This window comes from Haliotis asinina, chromosome 6 (genome assembly GCF_037392515.1).
Source record: "Haliotis asinina isolate JCU_RB_2024 chromosome 6, JCU_Hal_asi_v2, whole genome shotgun sequence".
In the NCBI taxonomy this organism is placed as follows: Eukaryota; Metazoa; Mollusca; class Gastropoda; order Lepetellida; family Haliotidae; genus Haliotis; species Haliotis asinina.
Window position 1 is genome coordinate 35077741 of NC_090285.1, and position 24799 is coordinate 35102539.

The following is a 24799-nucleotide window of genomic DNA, read 5'->3' on the forward strand; positions in this document are numbered from 1 at the left end:
AGGAGTACATGTACTGTGTTTTATTGATTGACATTTAAAGAGATGACTTCATATTATTAGAATATGCCGTACAAAGTCATCTACGCAAAGTCGATACGAGGACCGTGACTGTGAATCATCACACACTGTTTAGCCCATATCAGACATGGGATTTTCCATAAGCTGTGGCTGTAAGCCAACCGGTGGTGGAAATCTCGCTTAGCTGAATGACTGGACGTGACTTGCATCCACATATAGACTATATTATCAGTTGGTCCGTTTGTTACCACCCACATAGTAAGTCACTTTGTGTGTTAACGCTGACCACCGCTAATTTGCATAGAATCACATCCCTGAGATGCAGTGTACAGCCATGACCAAATTTTAGTACAATGTGAAAAATACAGGAAGCTTCAATGTACTAATAACCTAATGCAATAATCATTGTAAAGCCATAAACCGGTATGTCCTCATTTGGTATTCTGTGTTTCTTCTGAACAAAATTGCAATCTCTTGTTTTAAACTTGATAATCAACATGGCACATAGCTCCATTACACATTAGTTTTCACATTCAAATTGTTCATATTTGTTCTATAACAATTTGTTTGTTATCCCCACTAATTCTACTTTATATGTGATATGGTCCATTTCATTTTTTTCAGGGATGTTAAAACAATGTTGGCAGTTTTGCAGGCGAAAGAAAGTTGCCTAAGCTGGAGACAAATCACGACATTCCTCAAAATCCTGAAAGACCTGTATCGACTTTTATCTCCACTACCCAGTATTCACGGACGTAATGGAGCCTGTACCTGTTGTATAGAAAGAGGCTGACGGTACGGATCCACTCGTAGAAATCTTGCTACGGTGGGTCTTGCGATGAAGGTTTTCCAAGCTGATATGCTGCATCTGTCGCGATGGACCCCTGACAAAGTCCGGGAGATTAAACTCCTGAGGAGGACGTTTCCGAATTTGTTTCATGTGACCTTCTTTGAGAGACCTGGACAACTTGGGTACGACCAAACAACGGCTTGACACTTCAATAGTCGGGAACAACTTCTTCTGAATTACCTTAGCAATGTGACGGTTTGTACTCTCTATACATCTGGAACACGTGCCTGGTCCTAATATGTCGCAGTACTGTTGATCGTGCACGTCATGACTGGAACATGGTTTAGGTTGACACAGAGACCTGTGTCTGTTTATCGTAATGTAGCTTTGAGTCTTTGAGTTAATGGACGAGACAGCATTTTGATGCATGCTCGTTTCTCTTGTGAAGGGTCTGGGCATTCCGTACCCTATGGCTTTGGATTTGGGAGCTTTATAAAAGGTTTGGAGTATCATTTTGTTGAAAGGACCTCGAGGGTTTCGCGGCAGGTTGCATCTTAAGATGTATTCTCGCTCCCGTTTAGTGTCAACGTCTGCCTCAGAACTGTAATTTGTCCTTGTCCTCTGGGGTCGAGAGGGAGGTAACTCTCTTCCGGGTGTTGCCAGTCGATCAAACTCGTAAATCGAGCTGAAATTAAGGACATCGTCACTAATTAAAACGGTCGTTTTAAGCTTACATTGGGTTTGTAATAATCTCTATTAGCCGTGGTTGAAAACAGCTGGAATAAATTCTGTTGACCAACATTGTCTCATGATCATGATCATGATCATGATAGAGGAAGTGCCCTCGGAAGTACCTATTTCCAAAGTTTCAAATAACTCCTCCGATTTCCTAAGAAAAATATAGGGTGGGTCCTGTCTTTGTAGTTGTACTCTTTGAAAACGATTTTAGCAGTTTTTAGAAATGAACATTAGAAATACGATGATTGCCATCTCATCATTACAGCATGGCTAGTAAGGGAATATAGTCATATATGATAAAAGTAGTTTAGGATGATGATACTTTTAGCACCGATTAAGGCAAGAGAAGTATGTTGCAAAATAATGTATTTAGCACAGCAAAAGGCATGATGTGTCACATTTGATCGCGATTTCAAATCAGGTAAATCGTGGTGGTTGTGGTTAACGTACTTTCTGTCCATTGTAGGTCCGGCTGCCCTTCCCGGTGTAGTCAGTTCTTCGTTTTTGTGCTCCGGGAAACTCCACATCGCTCTTCCACTGTCCCTTACAGCGCCTCGCCATCCACCGCCACTCCCCTGCGAATTCAGGGACTCCAAAAAGGAGAGTTCTCTGAAAAACAAATATCAATGATGGATATTATAACTTAACTTTACTTATGAAATCTTAATCTACTGTGCTAATTACGTAGAATATTTCTTAATAACGTCATGACAACAGTCATAATGAATACAAAAACTATTACAGGTAAACTAAGGCCTTTTGTACCTGTCCATAACTAAACTGAAAGGCGCAAGAACAACCTGGTACGATGGAAAAGTAAAAAAAAATGTTAAACAGAATTAAGTTTTTAAAAAAGTATTAATCTAATTGTTACAACTATAAAGTAATGGACATATTTACAAATTTAAAAGCATGTTTACCACAAGAACAAGGGAATGTGTCCAGTCAATTAAAATAAATAAAATAAATCATCATTCAGTTGTGACATCTGTGGATGTCTCTTCCTTCTGTGTGTAATATGTATGTAACTGAAAGAATCATGGACATCGAATAACACTTGGACAGAATCTTTTTTTTATATTAGAGAACACTTCCTGACAATATCATTTTTGTGAAAGTCTGAATGAGTTTATAGTATATGGCATTTCAGTCATGTTTTTTTCTGGTGGTATAATAGCTTCTTAATGAAACTGACAATATTGCCAACAGCAAACGGCGATATTAGGTTTCCAGGTGTGATAATGCCGTTGATATCTCCTGAATGAATTATGGCGAGCAACGATGTTTAGAGGCTTTCTAGGCTTGACTATGACACACTGACGTCCATAGGTGCAGTTAGATGCGTGTACCTACCCATCTGATTGTATGATGTCCAACATAGCCTGTCTTGTGTCCTCCTCGCTCCAGCCAACATCCTCCCCATCCGCGAATGAGGGGAAGCGTTCCATACTCTTAGAACGAATCATCGTACACCAGCACCAGTGATACCTGTCACTGGAATCTTCAACTTCTTGTCAGAGCAAACAGTATAATAGCTCCGGTTAGCTGAATCGTTATTACACCAGTCAATTTTATGTATGTTATCTGTACATAAACACTATGGTTTCACTATGGTAGACAATTTCTCAAAGCTTTTCCAGAAAACCTTTAACGCAAACGCTTATAAGTTTTAACGCAAACGCTTATAAGTATGGTAATTCTTAAATTCGTTTGGCATGTTCAAGAGAGCAAAACCTAGGACCACAGGTTCGAAAAATTACAGACGTTGAAGATATATACTCCGAAGCCTCGCATGTGTTGGTCGTACTTCCTGGCGTGTTCCCAATGCTATTTCAACATCTCAGAACAATAGCTCGATCATAACCACACCATTCCATGAACATACCATGTGAGCTACGATCTGTAGCACTACGGTATCAGCACTCCAACTAGTGTCTTGTAGGGACTCGAATCCTCATTGTCAGTTCTACATTCTGGCATGTTTTGGGTCACCTTCTTCCGACGCCTTCTCACAAGTGTATCGGTGTGACTGAAATGACGCAGCTTTAGCGATAGAATTAGGGAGCCTTGATAAGAAATCTGGTCTCAATCCGGATAATCCGACAGCTTTAATCTAGGTCTTCTGTTGGTAAGATTAGTATCTGGATCTAGACATAAAACATGCAAAAGGTTCCACTAATCCAAATTGATAGATCAATCAGATAAACTGGGTGTACCGGATTCTGTGACAAAGTGTTAACCCTTAACAGGATTTACAGACGCGTTTATTGGCAATTGTTCTGGCAGGAGTCTACTTAAATGAAAGTCTGTAACCGCTGACGTTATAGCTTGGAGTAAAAGAGACAAAACCATTTCCAGAATCATAAATAATTTCAGCTTCTTGGGTTTTGGAGTCACTTTAAATTATGTGATTTCAGCGCAAAAATGACAGTGTGATATGAAAAAAAAACATTTACGTGCAGACAGGAAGGAACGTCATTAATGGAACGAAAGGCGGGTCAAGGCTGAGTGGGAGGGCTCAGACATATTTATCATGATATAATTACAGAAAGAAATAAGGGATCCTTTATTTATTTCCGGATTTTCACCCACAGTGGGCATAAAGGGTATAGGAACACTTTCAGTTTCATGTATTCTTTCATTTGTTTCCATGACTATGTTTCCCAGCATATGCGTACCCAAGCCCTCCTAAACAAAAAGTTCGTTTTGAGAACCACTATACGATGTTGAATGGAAAGTCAGTCCAGAGGTTTCTTTCTAATGGTCATCTGCTGTGAACAAAAATAAGCATACCAACATGACATCAACAAGCATTGTGTTGAGTGGTGTTGAATGAGATAAATATTTTAATGTGGTGGAAAGATGATGATCGGCTAACATACATTTTCAAGATTCATTCCTTTTCAATCTATATAAAAAAATGTTCTGCAAAACATGAATACGTTTCACTGCATAGATCAATGCCATTGAGGTGTCAAGTACGTTTGTCCATCACATCTTTAGTGCTGCCAAAAGGGTTCTTGATGAACCTGAGAACATCTCATTGACAGACATATTCTTGTATTATGCCAGCAATCAAACTAGTGGTCACATGGCAAGAAAAGCCACACTTATGGATGTCAACTTCTTTACTGTGAAAAACACAAGGTTTCAGAGCATATGCTTGCTCCCTCAGGTCAATGAATATGGCTTTTGTTAGGCTTTCAATTTCTAAATGCCGTTCAAAGATTTAGTCACATGGCATTTTCAACAAAACTTTCTTCTTCACCCTTTGATAGCTATCATCCCCGTTATTTCATTTATAATACGAATAGTATGAAAAACAAACACAGTCAAGACAATAATATTACATACATTTTATTAAGTAATGACAATACCCTCAATTTGCAGTTCACTCCCAATGTGTGTCATGATGGAATCTACAAAAGACATGGCCGACTATCAGTACACCTACCACATCTACAACTTAAACAAGCTCCTTGAACAGACATCCTAATAACTACAATTTGCAGGTGGCTGAAAAACATAAATCCTTGAACAGACATCCTAATAACTACAATTTGCAGGTGGCTGAAAAACATAAATAACCAGAACTCAATAAATACATCCGATTATGGAGATTTGAATCTGTAGGCATGCCAAATTATAATGCATTACATTGCAATAATCTCAAGCTTACCTACCATCAACAAGTGTCATGTAATAACTTTTAAGTCTGATCCAAACAAGGCAGTCAGACTGAAGTACTGAAAGAGTACAAAGCAGACTTGTCAATAGTTGAAATGATCAGGAAAAATACCATCAAGGAAACAAAGTCATATGGTTGTTTGGGGAGGATGAGGACATTCTGAGGAATACTTATTTAGTTTGTTGTGGCCTGACACATTGTTGTAATTTACTTGCAATCAAATATCAGGGATGCAAATTGAATAAATAAATTAGTATTTTCCAAGGTGGCTTCACCTTAATATCAAACAAGAGAGTATCTAGTATCAGCGGGGGACACAATGGGTTTCATCCAAGTATCCAAATATTCGACAGTTCCTTCCTAACTAGAACTTGGTTGCAAACAAGTTCTGGGTCTGAAGAATATCTAGCCCTGATCAACAATGAGATTCTAACCCTGCCTACAAGCACATTACAAATAAACAAAACACACATAATGTATCTCTTAGTGTTGTAGTAAGAATTTTTCAGTCAAAACTGACATGGTTATTACGTAATTTTTGAAACATTACAGGAATATTCAAGAGTTTTTTGCAAAACTTAGAAATAATCAATAACCAATTAGTACGCCACCATTGTCAGCTGAAGTATAAAAATTAAACATCGTAGAACAAAACTCTTTCTTCTAACAGAATAATAGTTAGTTCATATACATGATGAATACTGACATGATGTTTCAGAGAAAGCAGAGACATCACTCAGATAATTTGTTCAACATCAATTTCATTACTAACAGGACGGTTTCACTGCATCAATGTATACACGCACAAAAATGGTAGGTGAAAACATTCATATTTAACCAGCAGTTAACAATTATCCAACCGAATATAACATCTTTGTAAGAGGTGTTTTTCTTGCGTGATGAAATTATAATGAAAACGTTTGCCAATAATGTTTTGTCATAAAACTACCATGATAGTTATTGACAAGTGAAGAGACCCTCTCACAGCCACTGAAAAGCTCTTTCTAGATTTCTGATACCTACAATAATGTCATGGTACATCATTTCATTACTTCAACTGACTTTCCTTTTAAGCCATTCACAAGACCCAGAGATTAGACAGAGTTACTTGAAAATCGTGCAAGAAGAAGGAATCTGTACGTTTCAAACAAGTGATACTGTCCAGAGCCTAACAGAATGAGTTCATGCCATTGTCTTTTACTGTGCTTACGAAAAGTAACAATATGTTAGTATCATATGTTGTTTTATACAGAGTACATATTATTCATACACTTCAACAGAGTGGAATGATAGCAGGAGTCTTAAGTTTCTGTGCATTCAGGGAAACCTTCATTTATGAAATGTTGCTGAAAATTACAAGTACAACTATTACTTTGAAGTCAAAACATAATTTGGTGTTGGAAGCCTAATTTGATTTAAACACACTATAATCAAGGGATTTAAATGTCTTCAACAGAAAACATTAGAAACGATAGAACAGTTCATGATAAGCAACAACAAATAATCAAATGGCTTACGTAGCAACCTGCACTGAAACAAGACAAAGAACAATAATGCATTATATAGCAGAGATTAATTCAGCCTTCAGAGTTAAATATTCTGGTAAATATATTAAAAATAATCTGCAATGCTGTTATCTCACCTTTGTTCTCATCTTTGACATATTAATCTGAAGACAGTACGGAAAAAAGAGAAAAAAAAACCTCAGAAGAAAATTATGTTTGATTTGAGTAAAAATACTTACTGTAAATAGGAACTATTTGCCCTTAATAAAGAACACCAGAAAGATATGAACTCTGATTCATTCATACAAAGAAGATTTCACTGTTTGCACTGCAGTGGAAATAAACATGATTCATTCATTAGATCTGCGAGTACACTGTTAAATAACTGTTATATATATTATATATACCTTCTACACTAACCAAGGACTCAAGTTTCCTTTGGTATTGCAATTTTCTAGAGTTATGATAAACTGGATTATACATCACATGATATTCTCAGACAGACATACCGCGTAATGTACAGGTGCTGAACCTGCAAGCAAATGTAAAGAAGAAAACAACTAGTTTTAGCCCTACCAAAGTGAACTGAGTACAATAATGAAAGATGTCTCGCTTGTGAAGCAGAAACCTCAATAGTAAGTGGTTCCTTACATTGCAAGGTGAGAGCACAAACACCCAACTGGCAAACTAATAGCTGTGTGGACATTCAGTCAACTTGACTTGTTCCTTCATCAGTGAGTGAATGAGTGAGTTTAGTTTTACACAAATTGGAGCAACATTCCACCAATATCACCAGAAATTGGCTTCACGCATTGAGGGAAGGCATCAATTAATACATACTCTTACAGTTGATGAAATGTCATTAACAGTCCCTGAAACTCCTTTTGTCATCAGGTGGTATCTCAGTCATCAAAAATATAAATTGATTGTTTATGTAAATAATCTGTCAGTGGGACAAAGTCTAAAGATTAAAACATTTAAAACTGATGAAACATAATAACAAAATTGGGTTATAATGTCTTTCTGAAACATTTCACATACATCCAACAGAACGTTGATTTTTTTAATCTACATTTGTGATTTCAGCATGTGACATGTGACTGCCAATAAATAAATAGTTTCTAAACTAGGTTTAAATACTGAGATGTGTACATTAAATATTAACAAAGAATCAGCACCAACAAAAGGGAATACCCAAGCCACAAGCCATGAGCATGGTCTACACTAAAATTGTGGTTTGTACATACAACAGACACAACATAACACTGGAAATACAGCTACATCTCACAATATTATGACATACAGTGTTGTGTGTATTTTAATGTTGCTCACAATTGCAAACAAGAATATTGTAAACACCTTGGTTCTCTGAGATATAATTTGTGTCAAACTAATTATACACAGTATTTTGTCAGATTCAAAGTATCCAATGAACTGTTATTAACTTGGAAATCCACGAGTCAAGCAGGATGCCCAGTTATCTAGAACTTATGAAAATCAGCCTGTTCATATGAATATGTCTTGAACCAAAACAGTTACATCAATACAATATGTAATACACATTCTGTTATCAAAGTTTGACATTTTGCAAGACAAGTCTCACTCTTGCTGACTTTTAGAATCATGTCCAAGAAAATTTAAGATTTCTTACTGTATGCCTCACATAAATTACCAAATTTTTGTTTTTCCACTGAACAGATGTGCCAAAATCAAGTTTAAAGCACGGCATTTTAAAATCTTGATGTCATCATTTTCCATTCACCCTATACAGATGTAACTTTCATTGCTGAATGTATAAACTATGTTGCCTTTAACATAAAGTCAAATGTGATCAAGACTAAGTTCTGAAGAGCATCACAGAGCAGAAAGTATAAGCCAAGTGTGTATTAAATACACCTTTGGAATCAAAATGGTTTTAAGACAGTCTAGTTAGAGCATTTTTAATACACATTTGCTATTACCAATATTTGACATACAGAAACAAAAGAGGGTAATGATCTCAGTATCTTACAATATCGCTCTGTAATCAATCTAATATTCAAGCCATAAATCTGCTCACAGGAGTAATTTCAGAAATCACATACAGTGAATGAGTAAATGTCCCATTATCATCTGGCGCCTAATGATTCACAGCCATGTTTGTCTACACTGACAGTCATAGATTGGAGAAGTCAATTTAAACTTATTGTGAACTTATGTGAGTGCTCTATTGAGGAAACAGACAATGAATCAATACATAGATATTAAAAGCAGTTCCTGCTAGGAGGCCATCATCTACATATTTATCAGATAAAGGTACCAAGTTTATGGGTTAAGTTCACTGTATAACAATATCCACTATATGATAAATATAGTTATCAACAGTGCAAGAGGTGTGATAACAATATACCATGAGGTTGAGGAGCATACCATATGATACCACAGTTTAATCACTCATGCGATATAAAGAGCTACAGATGTCTTTCAGTGTCCTTCGTTAAATCAGTATATGCAATGGGATAATTTTCTTTCTTGTGGTGCACCTAATATGCCTGTGTCAAGTGAACTATTCAATGCAATTAAAAGAAGTGCAGTCTTTGTATGATCAGTTTCCACAGACAATATAACAAACTGTTTACAAATATTGTTACACATATTTACATATACATACAACATTTTACAAGAAGAAAGCATAAAGTAGCATACAAATAACTTTGTGCATGAACATTACTTTCCAATTTTCTACAACAATTTGAAAAATAACTCAACAATATTTTGTGTAACAACTTCTGTAACAGAGTCAGGCTGTCCTAAATTTCAGTAGCTGTCATCAAAGCAAAACTTCATTCCTGAAGCGAGGAATGTTAAGTTTGCATCATCTAACATGATTAAAACAGGCTATATACACTGTGCATAATTATCTTAACATTTTCATATATATAACAAGTTACTCTAAAACAAGGCACCAAATGTTGTTTATGTCAAGTCAGAATACATCATAGTGTGACCCTTTGTTTTCAGACAGACTCTGGCTGCTGTTATGAACTTGGAAAGAGACAAACAGTTGAGGATTTAACAGATGTTATGTTAAATACACTCCAGCATTTCCACCACTTTCAGCATTCCCATCACAAGCTGTCAGTTGAGACAGTCTATGCTTGAAGAGGAGCTGAGGCAAATATATTTTCCATATGGATAAGAAAAAGTTGCACAGAAAAATAGCGGAGAGTATCATTGCGTGTATCCTTGCAAATACATTTTACAATCAGTTTGTGTCACATGGCTATCCTCCATTGAGAAACGTCAGTCTTATTAACCATGGCCATCTTGAGACATATCTAAGTTGTTAATGCCCACACCAGTACACCAGTCTCCATCTTCTTCCTCACAATAGAGTATTTCAAAGTCCCTTAATCACCAAATAATGTTCACAATAGGTGCCAAATTTTCTTACTTGTATACTAGTCTTATTTTCTCCAATATATGATTTATTGTAAAATACTGTTTCAAATACAAGAAGTTTGTTACCGAAATCTGGTTGAATCTCACAATTTTAATGCTCTTTCTCATTAAATTCCAATCTAAAATATGCGCTCCTTAAATAGTTACGCTGTTTGTGCATAGTCTTCAGATATTACTCATTTTCAATCCAAATGTGACAAAGTCTTCATAATTTGGTAGGACTGTTTATGTATGGTATATTACAGCTCATATGAAAATATGAAAGTTATGTTGGTGACATGAACCCAAACCTTAAAAAATATATGTTTGACATTGCAATAAATATAGGGGAGTGTGGAAAGGTGCCACTGCAAAGACTAGATACAATCTCCTCAGCATACATTTAGTTATCTATACACATGTCACAAGCCAAAAGTCCTTGACTTTGACACACCAATATCTGTGTCATTCATGGGGGACTAGTATGCTGACTTAGCTGATGCATTGTCTGATTATGAGGTAACTATATTCATGTAATCTGGGGTTATATGTAACACTCAAAAGAGACACGTTTTCAAATTTTTCTTTCACAGTAAAATGGCTTATGTCAATACAAACAGTTTGTTCAAGGACTTAACATAGCACTCTAGCTTGTCGTCATAGCCAAATTCAGATTCAACAGTAACATTTCTATAAATAAGCCCAACTATCCTCTATGATCTACATCCTGCATCATTCTTCTCTTTAAGAATATATATACTTTTATACAACAAGGTATACAAAATATGATTTTTCTTCTAGACTTGTTCTCTATAACCCAATCAATCATCAACAGAGCTACTGGGAAATAATGTCTGGAAATCAATCTGTTATTTATTTTTTTCTTAAATTTTCTAATAACATTATTTCCCATTTTTTTTTATCAAACATCAAATCATTTAATTCTAATTATTCTCCACAGTTTCAAATGGAAAGAAGGGAATGTTCATTACATCACATTTAAAATGTAATAGAGATTTTGAATAACAATTCTTGATTTAATAACTACCAATTTCCCCTCTAGTTTGTAAGAGAATATTTCTGCTTTTGAACAGCCTTGAAGATATCCAACATACCTTCCACAGTTAGATGACAAGACTATATACTTTACACACTTAAATCACTCAACAAAATCATCTCTTGAAAACTTCTTGAAAGTTCTTAATGAGTATGAGAGCAAAGCTGTTGACAGCACCCATGGTTGATAGTGAGGCCTGGCCCTTTGACCACAGCAAGTTGGGACCGAACACTATGGCAAGATTCATGGGCGTCATCTTGTTCACATCAGAGTACTCCACAACCTGTGAAATCAGAATGATGAATGATTATTATGTGCAGGATTGACGATTTCAAAACGTTATTTTCTTAAATATTTAATAAACAGGAACATTTGGTGAGGGTGTAGAACTGATAACCTATTCCCAAGGTATCATTTGATATACAGTGAGTGAGTTTGATTTTACACAGCTTTCATTCCCAGGATGACACAGGGACATATACGAGGCTTCCTTTACATCCCTCACTTTGAAGTCAAATAAAATTCTAAATATACCACACCACACACATATTCACAGTTTTGAATTCTCCGGAAAATTCCCTGTTTCTTGGTACCATCCACTATTATCTCAGACCAAGCTAAAGTGCTAAAATTTGCTTCACCATAAATGTCGCATTATTCGCTGTATGTTTTGAAATATGAAAATCGAATAATTATTGGGAGTATTGAATTTCAAAAAAAGCATATTAATGATCCCTGATATCAAGTTATCATGTAACCAGTAATGATAATTCTGAAACATCGCCAATGAACCCAGAATTGGCTGCAATGTTTTCAAAATACACTAACACGACCGCGCTTTCCACCATATTGGATAGTGTTTATACAAATCACGTTTCCAGAAGGCTGGTATTGAGACGCCTATTACAACACATATATTTCATAGTCAGCTGTGACAAATGCATCACTGAATTCCCCACACATCTTAGAATCAAATTACAAATGGTTTTTGTCACTAATACCAACTGTACAGATAAAACGAAAAGAAAAATACTTGGTATGAAGACGAACATTCTGCTCGAAAGACAGCGCTTGTTTGAAATGTAAACAAAGAATAATTCCGATTTCACACTATGCAGCATTTTTGAAAATTTCCCAACATCCAGCCATCTAATCATTGCTTACAATGGCTCCATACGCTTAGAATATTCAGGGGAAGAGTATTGTAGCAAGAAATGGCAAATTAAAAATAGATACAATGCAGACATTTGATAATTCACAAGAAACTGTCAAACTTTTAGTGCAGCGTGACGCCATGACTAACGCAAAATCACCCAGAATGACAACAGTATTTGTCTGCATTTCTGGCTTCTTCCGTCATTTATGATGCAAATGATAAAAATATTACTCTTTGAAAGCTTTTGATTGTTTGAATATTTACAGGGGAAACTGACTCAGTAAGTGTGCCATACCACAGTTTAAGCCTCTACACAAGCGCCATTACTGCAACATGTGCTTTGGTTAGTGTGATGTACAATATTCAGTACGTTGGGATAAATACTGCAGTTTGATCAGGTTAAAAACAGCGATTTAATTCAAACTTATAAGTAAAACTGATAACATTAAAGAAAATGATTTGTACATTTTATGAAATGTAGAGGCACACATATTTAAAGGGATTGTCTTGTTCATTGCATTGGTTTGTGTCGTTTTTATAGACAAAACAATAATGAATGTTGATTGACCAGGTGTGAGTTTGTCAAAAACGTTTTATGATTCGTTGTCATTGTTTTAGATAATAAAGTCAATTAAAATTTGATTAAAAAATATTTGATGGCAGAATATCTAGCTCAAACAATATTTATACGAAAATTGTTTAAAAATCTATAAACCAGATCATGTCTTGATGAAATTAGGTTAGATATATACTAATCAGCAAGCCAGTGTCATTTTTTTCCAACATCACCAAACACACAAAACATGCCATGACGTCAACTACAATGTCGCATTATTTTCAGTTATTTCATTACATTTGAAAATGTGACTGTTACCCCGTTAATAATGATGCAAAATTAATCAAAGTACATCTACACAAACAGGGGAATATGGGAATCTAAGAACTAAATTATGTATCAGATAGGGCCATCCAAATCGATATTACCTGCTTTCTGATGCAGTACATTGGCATCTTTTCTTACAAATTGTGAAACTACAAAAAGGTATCCTATCTCATTGGGGAACTTTGTATTGGAATAGTTTGGTTCAATGTGAGCAAAAGACAATGAAAATATCCTGTCAGTATCAAACAGCAAATTCTCTCCATATGATCTGAGTTACATTGACCTAATGTAAAGTATAGTGGAGTTATGCCCCCTTTTCTTTACAAGTGCATGACCACCTCTGTCAATGTTTTGACGTCATAGATTGATTTTTGACATTTATTGCGGGTCATTATTGATTTTGTGCATATGATGTTATGCATTAGTACACAAATCCATTTCATACACACTTATTATTTTCTTCGCTCACACTTTGAATACATATGTCAAATTAAAAAAAAATCAGCAGAGTGCACCATAAAAAAGGGAGAAATTTACTGCTTTTTAACGCACACAAAAGTTTTGGACAATATTTAGCAGTGTCTATTTTTCAAACCCCTGAAGTAGTCGTAGTTATATTACCAACGGATAGGAAATTAAATATTCTACATTTCTGTGTAATTTTATAGCACCGTATTGTGCTCAATAAAGTTTTGTGGAGCTATTTTCAAAAATGTCATCTTCAGATTTGAATGCTCTGGAACCCAGAGAATGCAACAATCAAGACTAACACCATTTCACAAAAGTTGAAAACGGATGAAGCCTTCACTAATGGTAATCATTATAACCGTGATATCTTCAGAAAGTTTCCTCCATTTTCACCGGGTAATTACATGAAGAACCTTCTGCATCAGAAAAATCAAACATGGAAGACAATTACTCTTCGTCAGTTATGATCACTCATACATGTGTTTATGACTCTCTTCAAATATTGGAGTGATGAACTTGAGAGCATTACCTCAGTTAGGAAATGTACGATGTGTTTGAGGATGATGTAGTTGTCCTCTGGTAGCTCCTCCCTCAGCATGCGCTCAGTCTCGAACACATGCTTATTGCTGTCAATCACTGAAACAGAACATACTACATTACTGCCATGAAATAACAACATTTTGGGTGATGTTGGTTGACAAAAACGTGCTTCAGGATGTCTAGGTGAGAGAGTAGGGCTTTTTCCCTACTTTTCGTAATCTTCAGACTATATTGTGACAGTGTGAGACAAGACACATGAGAGTTACACACAGTGTAAGAAATAGTTTCCAAATTTTGTTTGCCAGTCTAGTGACCGTGAAGCCACTGGCCTGACTAGATTTTTATTAGCCATGAGCTAACAGGTTAGAGACTATTTTGTACTCTGGTTACACCTCTGTCTGAGTGACCCTGATCTCCTGCTTGACAATAGACATAATGATTCAGGTTAAAACTGATATTCAGTAACAAATGTTTGTTGCAAAGATTGTGTGGTCAGGTTCGTTGACTTGGTTGACATGTCATCATATCCAAATTGTGTAAAATTATGCTCATGCTGTTGATCACTGGATTGTCTGGTCCACACTTGACTATTTAGACTGCAGCCGCACAGATGGAATATTGCTGAGTGTGGCATAAAATTAAACTCACTCACTCACTCACTCCAGCATGACAAAACAGCACTTCTACTTTCAGCATTGGAGAGCAATATCTAAGCTACTACTGTCTGATACACTAGAGTCTGGACCATGCAAACCAATGACTGAAGCAGTGAGCAGAGATGAATGTCATATAGTCACAATGAACAAAGCATTTAGTCACAGAGCTTGACTACCAAGTACACTTTGTAGCCGTCTTATAAGAAGCATTAGTTGCCATCTCTTGCCAGTGACTCTTTTGACAGAACTAACTACATGTAATGAATAGATGTAATAGTCACGCATTGGCATAACTGAAGAGACAACAAAACATTTCTTTAATCATGAAATGTACTGAATCAATATCAATAATATCCTTTCTTTCATTTGAAACCTCCACCACACAGGAATAACCTTGAACTGAGGAACAGCTCACCATTAAGTCTTGTGACCGGTTCAAAGAGGTCGAATGTAAGGATAGGTTCCTGAAGTTCCCTAAGGAATGTCTTGAGTATCACAGCAGCCGTGTGAACATCATATGCATCACATTGGTAGTCAACTGGTTCCCCTGCAACAATCAACATACTTGCTGAGTAAACTTTGGAAGATAATACATAATACTTCACACAGACAAGAGAAATCTATGAGAATCAATTTTCAAAGGTTGTCTCCCTTTGTTCATAACTAGTCAGTCTGGCAGTGAATATCTGAAGAGTTAGGCCACAGTGTTTCTGATGTACCTCACTACTTTGTAATCACGTCTTTGATAATAGTAAAAATAATTTCATCATGAATCATTATTTTAAGACAAAATGTTTTTTAGATAAAGCAAGTGACATTTCAAAGACAAGACATAACATACCGTTGTTGTACTTATTCTGGACTTCCCTTAACGTGGCAGCATTTGCCGATCTCCTGAAAATACCCTCCACTTGCAACCCTGGAATGGCAATGTAAATCAGGATTTTGTCAAAAAAGGATAGAATTAAATGAAAACACAACTTTAGTACTTACAAAAGCAACAACTGACACAATTATTTCCTATTAGCAACTGAAAGCAAGAAAAAGGACAATTGTAAAGGGAGTGATGTATACTTCCTTTTGTAAATTACATGTTTATCAATATCAGTGAACTTTAAATAAAAGCACCATTTGATTAGCTGAGTGAACAATAATATACCACTACATGGGCCTTTAACAGCAAGAAATTGGAAAGTGCTTTGAAATTAAAACTAAATATTACCATGAACCCTGAGGTAATCTATTGTTTGTTCGACAACAATTGGAATTATTCTCCCACTATGCTCTTTGATGCTGAAACAGAATGAAGTTCTACAGTTACATATACAATCTTTGAAGCAAGCACAGCACTCATGGTCGAATATCATCACATCTGTGCTCATCTTTGCAAATATAAATCTTCTTTAGCAAGCAAGAATGATGTCATCAGTCAAGCTCTAATATTTGACAATGCTCTTTTTTTCGATGATTGATGTCAAATAATTTTGCTTAACCTGGAATGCCATAAGAAAAAAACCCTAAACATCTTTACTGTTATTTGTAAATATTGCATTTCCTATACACTGTTATCTATAGTGTTGTTAGAGGCGACTACCGGGATCGCATAGTCAGACTCGTTGACTTGGTTGACACATGTCATCCCATTCCAGTTGTGTAGATCAATGTTCACGCTGTTGATCAGTGGGCCAGATTCTATTTACAGACCATCACCACATAGCTGGAATACTGCTAAGAGTGGCGTAAAATTAAACTCACTCACCACTAGTAGTATCTAGTCTGACATTGAAATGTACATGTAATTTGGGTCACCACTAACTGAGTATGTTGCATGGGCAATAAATGTACATCTGTTTGCAGACAAATTCATTGTTGTCTGAATGATCTGAGCCAGATAAGATGGCCAGTCAGTGAAAGTCTACACTTACAACTGTAAAGTGACCCCAAACTGCTGCGTCTTGAGAGGTCCACCATCAGTGTTTGAGCTGCCCTGGTTGTACGGATATTGAGGTTTCCTGGCAGCAACCTTCTTTGCATCATATCTGGAACAGTTCAGTGTTGTAGATTGGTTTGATGCCACAAGAAGTCTAACAAATTCAACAAATGAATTGGGTTCCACAATCAAAATTTGGGCAACTCTGCACTCACAGATCATGGCCTGGAATCCTGACATGTCTAACTAAGTAAATTGAATCTGCAGACTCTCACGCCATAAACTTGGACAAAATAACATTCACTGAAGCAGATGATGATTAACATACACATATCTTGTACAGATGTGCACTATAAATTGGAAAGAGGTAAACACTGGTACCATTAACACCATTAACCTTAAGTCTAAATGCAAGGCCAACTAAGGTCTTGCTTGGTATATTTAGATCTTGAACTGGTCATATTGTGTTACCCAATACACGTATTTAGTGATAACTAGAAGGGTGTAGTCTCATGAGAATATGTAAGAAAATGTATTTAACAACATACAGTGATATCACACCTTACTCACAGAGGCCTGCATGCAATCAAGTATTACTGGTAAACACATATAAGATGATCCACGACATGACAAATGACCCCAATTTGCATACTTGGGAACGCCCCACAGAACAATCCTCTTGAAACAAGAGGGAGACAGGTTGTCTGATAAATATCGAGAAGTTCCTTTTCCCCGCATGAACTGTTATAGCACACTCGATCTGGGAACAGGTACAATCCCAACGAATTGAATCAACACAATATACTGAGCAAATATGTTTAGGACCACCGATCCATTTCACAAAGCAAATGACATTTTCCTGGGGTTTTTTTTAAACAAAATTGTTGAATATCTAAAATGCTTGTCAATGCCCCAATCATCTATTTTGCAGTCTTATCATTCGAAGGAATATGCGGTGTTGTTTTAATGGGTAAAGTTGACTTTTCGTCTGCTAAATATTTAATAGATAATAACTACATATAGTTAATTGTGTTTCATTTAACTATTTAATATGTTAAAAGTTATCTGTTACTGAATGGTGGTGGCTAAATCAGAGTAGCAAGGGGGAAATATTTTTATCCCATAATTTTGTTCCTATTTCTCTGTACGGGCTGATTTTCGTCAGGGTTAGCACTGTTGATTTCATGTCACGTTTAGCATGTATTGCACGTGCATAATCGTCAAGCTACCTGTAGCAGCCAAGTGTACTCGCCCAATTCGTTGTACCGCCTCTCTTGTCGCAAATGCGTTTAGTGCGCAGGATCATCTAATATGTGTCTAGCGGTAGCCATAAAAACAGATGTCAGCCATGTCACACATTAATTGCCAACAGATTTTCATGTCAGCTCTTATGACAAGCAAGGTAGTTTGGGCACCTATATATTCTGCCATGAAATCCTATGGCATACTAGGGGCATAACCTCATTTTCTCCTGTAGCATGTTATACTGATGGACTCACTCTAGGACTGGAGGGGGCACAGACAGCTGGTCAAAGTGGAGGTGGTTCTTCAACTCCATCAGGTAGTCCACGTACATCATCTTCCTGCCAAACTTAACACTGCAGTAGGAAACACAAGTTCACATGACAAAATGTACATAAACATGTATGAATCATTTACACATTTGGAAAATATTCATTATGATTGACATCATACATCATAGTTAAGAAATGATAAAATGTACCTTATGAAGGGCTTGAAGATGTTCCACAGGATCTTGATGAAGTTTGTTGGATGCACCAAATATAAAGCCTTTAGATTTTTCTTGTATCTGAAAAACAAATTACAATCGAGATACTTAAATATGAGTGAGTTATTGTTAGATAATGCAACATCTTTATCAAATTAGTGAGCAAATAACTGAAACTGGCCGGTACATACATCAATCCATTCAAGATGGAGCCTTCCCACAAAAGCAAGAGTTTTGTTTTAGGTGCAGTTGGAAATTTCTTGTTACTTTCCAAGTTTTCACTAAAGGGACTATGACGGAGGGGAGGCATGAAATAGTGAAAAGCATTCAATGGTTTACATGAAATACATTCACTGATGAAACACACCAAAATTGAGAGTAATGAAAGCATTAACATCATGTCTATAATGTATTATTTGGATTTAGTGCACATTATATTAAAAAGATGTATTCTGTCTAAAATTTAGCATTTCCATTACAGTGGTATGTCATTCTTTCAAATTCTATATATATACATTTAGATTAAGTGCATGGCAGGAATAACATACATACACGAGAGTATAATTTCTCTTTTTAATGAAACCCAAGGGCAAAGTTTTTCTAGTGAAAACATAACAACCTCTCATCGTTTAAAGAAAACTGAACAGGGAATACATTTGCAGGAAGGTGAATGCCACCAGACACACAGTTGGTCATGTAATGAAACCATTTAATGCCATTATTCTGCTTTTATGAGAAGCATGGGCTATCAAGTATATGAAGGAAATATTTGACATAATTATTACAACAATTAACTACATGGACAATTCATGTTTAAGAGAATGCCTAAATCTTTACAGGTTCTAAAAATCCACTTTCCGGATATATTTCTGAGCATGTAGTTGAATTAAGAAGTGATTGAATTAATTTTGAAAGTCTTGGATATTTCTTGTCAGTACCACAATTTTGGCTTTGATTGATTGATGCACTGAGCAATATTCCAGTTATATGGTGGCGGTTTGTAAACAATCGAATCTGGACCACTCACCAAGAGCATGAAGAATGATCTACACAACTGGGATACAATGACATGTTGACCAAGCCAGCAAGCCTGACCACACAATCACGTTGGCATCTTCTTATGGCAAACATGGGTTGCTGATGACTAATTCTTACACAGATCTTCATGGGTCCAGGATTTAGGGATTATGTGATTTAGATACTCATTTAGATTTACTCTTAGTAATGTAGACAATTCTGCAAAATGTTAAGTTTTGTTTGGACACAAATTTCTTATTGTTGTGCAGGAATAACATACACATTCATAACAAAGATATAAAAAAATGAAAATTAGAAATTCTTGATATTATTGTTTTTGAACGTTTTCCTGTAAATCACAAATGCAAAATAATCCTGACTGCAACATTCCACTTGTTCCTATATATGCCTGAAACAATCTGTAAAACTGGCATGGCCTCAAAGGGGGCATATTCAGTACACAAGGAATAAGGAAACAAACACTTTTTCATGAAAACCTTTGTGACTAAGTTCCTGATGTCATAATTACCCAGGAAGTTGTTCAGTTTTCAATGAATGAAAGAAGGAAACTAATTTATTCATTGAACCACTTCAAAAACACTACCACTAGAAACCAGTGAGAACATAATGTATATTAACCGTGAACAAACATGATCTAGGTATCCCTAGAGTAATGCTAAATAGAAAGTTTACGTACACTAAGTCAATGTTTGAATATGCTCTGGAAAAACATTTACCTTCCAAATTTTTGCGGAGAAAGGTAGCACAATATTATCAATGAATGAAATAAGTAATAATACCATAATCTACAGCACCTAAGTGAGCTTTCAGTTGAGCACATCATCTTCACAATCTTTAATATGAAGTGCATAACAAATCTTGATATGTCAGGCACAGCTAGCCTCAACAGCTAGCAAAATTTGGAAAACATTATAGAACTGATTATATTCTTTTCAAAGCTGATATTTGACTCAATCAAAAACCATCACATCTTCAGTGATGTAAGGATACTCTGGGTCGATAATGTAGACAGGAGTCACATATAAGTAAAAGATTAGTGGGACTGTTGACTTATGCTTAACTTCAAACAAGATAATCCATTTGAAAATGCTTAGTAAAGATACAGTCATTTTTCTTCCACTTACTTTCTGTCAAACTCCTTGTATGCCTGCATCAGCCATGAGAGTTTGGGCTTGTTTCTGCTGGAGAGGCCATAGTGGAAGTAGACTATCACATAGTCCTCCTCCACATACTGGTCCAGGGTGTGGCGTATATACCTGGAACAAGGGCATCATCATTTAGGCTTTTGTTGTTGAACAGGGAGTGAGTGAGTGAGTTCAGTTTTTAGCCGCTCTCAGCTTTATTCCAATATATGGCAGTGGGCTGTAAATAATCGTGTTTGGACCAAACCATCAAATGATCATCAGCATGAGCATCGATCTGTCCAATAGGGAACAAATGATATGTGTCAACCCTGTGAGCAAGCCTTATGACAAACATGAGTTACTGAAGGCCAATATTCTAACCCAGATGTTTGTTGTTTAACAGCCTGGTCATGGCTACATGGAAAGGTGCAGACAAGATATGTCTGTGATTATTATATCATGCTGGACTTCGGCAGTGATACTTTACCATCAAACCATTAACCATGCAACAATACTTCAGTTAATGTTTCTTGTTTTTCAAATATTTTTTAACATTTTATCATTAATGGAACCAGTACTGAGATCTGAATTCGGGAGATCTTGAGAATCTCATAGCAGAAAATATGGAGAACCTAAGGACCCCAAACACTTCAAATACTGAAATCATTCAATTTTTAAAATACTCACTGCAAGAGTCTCTGGTGATCAAAGGTTTTGTTGGAAGGTAGCTTACATGAAGAAAACACAATGACCTTTCTTCCCCACAAATCGTCCCCTGAAAATAAATATTCTTACGTCATTACAAGGTAATCACTTCAGACCAACAAACATTCAAAAGACACAGAATCAAATGAATTTAATACATTGCAAAGGGTTGTTGTTCTCAATGTTTAAAGATCACCTTCAGCCTCAATAGTTTTGGTTGTTCTGTACGTTTGAGACTCATGTGTGTGTGGGTACACTCCCCTATTTGGATCATTCAAGATTCATAAGATGGCAGATTATTTTAGATATATTTGAGATATCAATAACCAACCTGCTACTTCGATGATCCCATACTTTTCCACATCACTGAACTCACTCTGGGCCTCCTCCTCCTGAAACAACATAGAACATTCCACTCTGAATGTTCATTAAGTAGCCATCTTATCTGAATCCTTTTGACTTAGCAATTTGTTTTGTGGCTCTACAGTGCCTACTATAGAAGTACGAAAGGAAAGTTATTTGTAAAACTTTCTGATGCGGATATTGCATGCAACAATACGAGATGGATATTTCCTTTTTAAAATGAAACTTGTGAGTTGAAAAAATCTCCTAATTAGTAAATCGAAACTCAACTGCTCTACGTGTATAATAGAGAATATCTTTCTTCATTTTCACATCACGAAGGATAATACCAGTAAAGTTTTGTGACAACGTTTTCAGCAATGAGTGAGTTGGGTTTTACACCACTTTTAGCAATATTCCAGCAATATCATGGTAGGGAACAACAGAAAAGGGCTTCACACATCACACCCATGAGGGGAATAGAACCTGGGCAATCGGCATGATGAGCAAACGCCTTAACCACTAGGCTACCCCACCGCCCATTCATTAATGAGGAAACAACTGCACTAAACACTAATTTTCTAACAATGCTGAAATTGCACAAAGCAAAAAAGGTCTAAGCTCATGTAAGTGAAATGTAGGTTTGAATGAATGCATTAATCCATTAAAAGGAATCCACTTTCAACATTACTGTCTATCTGTCCGTCCGTCCGTCCTCCCACCCACCTGCCTGTCAAGAACTTACACAAGACATTTGTTCAAGACTAAGACAAAGAAAAGCAACAACTATCAACAACTAACTCGGCCAGTAAAGTGAACTGATACAGCATATGCCGATTGTTACTCACCTGAGGTGTACCCAGCACCTTCTCAAAGTCCTCCTCAATGATGCCATCAGGTGTGATTGCCCCACTCCTGAATGCGCCACCTTCTGCCTCCTTTGCCAACTCTGAAACAGAAATCAATAAAAATGAGCTCATAGAAAGTCGGGTCTGGTAGGAACCCCCTTACAATTGTCCTCAGCAGCATGCTTCAGACAGGGAAAGTATGTCTTCTACAATGCTGCTGGTAGCTCTCTCTCCTTCATGTAAACAGTGAAATCTGCTTTAATGTATAAGTCTTTGAGACCATTTCTAACTCCCAACCCTTGATACAATACATCAATAATTTTTACACAAAAATTACATCTGAACATACATCTTTGCTACAATGTACAAAAATGAAAAAAAAACAAGGTGTAAATGAAAAGTCTCTGGAATAAAGTGATGTTACCCGGAATAGCACATAACATTGAATATGATTTCAAATATTTGTCAAGCTCACACAATATGCTACAAGCAAAATAAAAAAGTGAAATGATTTGTCCATCACCATTGCCACGATTACCCTTCCCTTTGGCATGCGCTATAATCTGACCCATCATAAACCCTGTGCATATGCAGGGCCTGTGTGTTGTCTGGCTGGCAAATCAAGTGTAGCATATATGCTGAAATTGAAGCCACATATTCCTTGTTTCCTCTTGAAATAAACTGATCTAATCAAAGTTTCCTCAGTGTTAGTCCAAAGCAAAAATCCTTGTTTCACATGATTTTCTGGACATACTAGTTTTCTATGTCTTGAACTTTAGCGTTGCAATCAAAATGAAGAGACTGGGTTTTCCATGAAACAGGAATTGCCACTGTCTGGCACGGCACTTATGGCTGATAATATTTGAAATCAGAGACATCACTTTAGCGATTGAATATATGATGTGGTCTGTGCATAAAATCAAACAGTACAATGTTGACTGGAAGTGATTCTAAATATTGACTGCATGACCCTCAGATCTCTGTCCTATTTAAACAACATACACACATGACAGCTTTTGCTGAAAATCTTTGCATTAAAATTTCAGCATTACAGATTACCAACTGAGAAGAATTTGAACTTGTGATATATGTGACTCACACCAGTCTGATCTATTACAACTAACAGTCTGATGCTCTCCTCATCCAATCAAACGTATGCCACACTCATGGTGTATGATATATATTAATAATCTCGCCTTATAGTCTCAAACACCGCTCCATCTGAGCTGCATATTTGCACAACATAGCCAACATTCATCTCCATTATGTAATGAATGTTGAATTACTACTGTACAAATATGAAAGAAAAATTTAAACCAAACATAGTGTAACACTGCAGAATTTCCCAACAAACCCTTTTCATACCAGTATTTCTTTACATAATCATACACACAAAAAATATATGGTCATGAATAATGCATAATACAGAAACTATGTCTTGTTTATTGTTTCTAGGATATGTATACTGCTGCTGGGATTTATGTGACATTGTATATACACTCACATGAGCACAGGCATAGATACCAATACAAATGAACACAAATCTGACTTTAAACAAAAATATAAATACAAAAATATCCAGTAAAGTTTAAAAATACACGACAGACTGGAAAAGAATACCGAAACAAAACTCTTTATACTAAATGTTTGTTTGTTTCTTATTCAACAACTCGTTCAGCCAAATGTCAGCAGTCTATAAATCATTAAAACAGGACTAAATATTTCAGTGATGAACAGCGTGAGTCACAATCTATGCAATTGAGATACAATGACATGTCAGCAAGGCATGGGTTGCCGAAGACCCATTCTACCCCGATCTTCTCCAGTATATAACTCAATGTGGATGACAACTTGCTATCAAAGACTTTTAGCACTATCAGGAACCATCAATCACCAAGCAAATTCAGCAGCATTTCTCTAGCTTACTTGACCAGTTCCAAATTACGAATGAAAGTCAAAGCCTCCATGTCAGAACACAAAAAGTATCAGACCACAGCATTATGTAGGAACAATTTGAGGTCTCACAATATTTAATATATCTAACATTTAAGAATCTACAGTATATTGAATGAGGGGGTGGTGGTGGAGGAGTTGCCTAATGGTTAAAGTGTTGGGTCATCATGAGGAAGATGCAGGTTCTGTCACCTGTGTGGGCACAATGTGT

At 36.2% G+C, this 24799-nt stretch overlaps 2 protein-coding genes across 3 annotated transcripts in view; both read right to left on the reverse strand.

The window, feature by feature from the left end:
* Positions 1 to 754: 754 nt before the first annotated feature.
* LOC137287820 (uncharacterized) lies at positions 755 to 3012 on the reverse strand. Its single transcript, XM_067820207.1, has 3 exons — positions 2900 to 3012; positions 1997 to 2155; positions 755 to 1493 (listed from the first exon to the last, which is right to left on the reverse strand). Exons 1-3 carry the CDS (start codon positions 3010 to 3012, stop codon positions 755 to 757), a joined length of 1011 nt encoding a protein of 336 aa, XP_067676308.1.
* A 7726-nt stretch (positions 3013 to 10738) lies between these two features.
* The window catches only part of LOC137286530 (rho GTPase-activating protein 8-like), a 44326-nt gene continuing 30265 nt past the window's right edge, over positions 10739 to 24799 (reverse strand). For both annotated transcript variants that reach the window (XM_067818446.1, XM_067818447.1), the window contains 12 exons: positions 22636 to 22736; positions 21777 to 21837; positions 21428 to 21515; positions 20741 to 20872; positions 18573 to 18659; positions 18349 to 18447; positions 16845 to 16958; positions 16142 to 16212; positions 15761 to 15838; positions 15335 to 15466; positions 14253 to 14359; positions 10739 to 11499 (listed from right to left, as the gene is read on the reverse strand). In XM_067818446.1, the coding sequence (XP_067674547.1) occupies positions 11332 to 11499; positions 14253 to 14359; positions 15335 to 15466; positions 15761 to 15838; positions 16142 to 16212; positions 16845 to 16958; positions 18349 to 18447; positions 18573 to 18659; positions 20741 to 20872; positions 21428 to 21515; positions 21777 to 21837; positions 22636 to 22736 (1238 nt within the window). In that variant the 3' untranslated portion in view covers positions 10739 to 11331. The remainder of the gene's footprint in view (positions 11500 to 14252; positions 14360 to 15334; positions 15467 to 15760; positions 15839 to 16141; positions 16213 to 16844; positions 16959 to 18348; positions 18448 to 18572; positions 18660 to 20740; positions 20873 to 21427; positions 21516 to 21776; positions 21838 to 22635; positions 22737 to 24799) is intronic.

Excerpts from the sequence above, each read along its gene's own strand:
- LOC137287820 (XM_067820207.1), bottom strand. The coding sequence starts at position 3,012 with ATGATTCGTTCTAAGAGTATGGAACGCTTCCCCTCATTCGCGGATGGG. Across the intron at positions 2,156-2,899 it reads GACATCATACAATCAGATGG|AGAACTCTCCTTTTTGGAGT; the intron begins GTAGGTACACGC and ends TTTGTTTTTCAG. Across the intron at positions 1,494-1,996 it reads GGACCTACAATGGACAGAAA|CTCGATTTACGAGTTTGATC; the intron begins GTACGTTAACCA and ends CCTTAATTTCAG.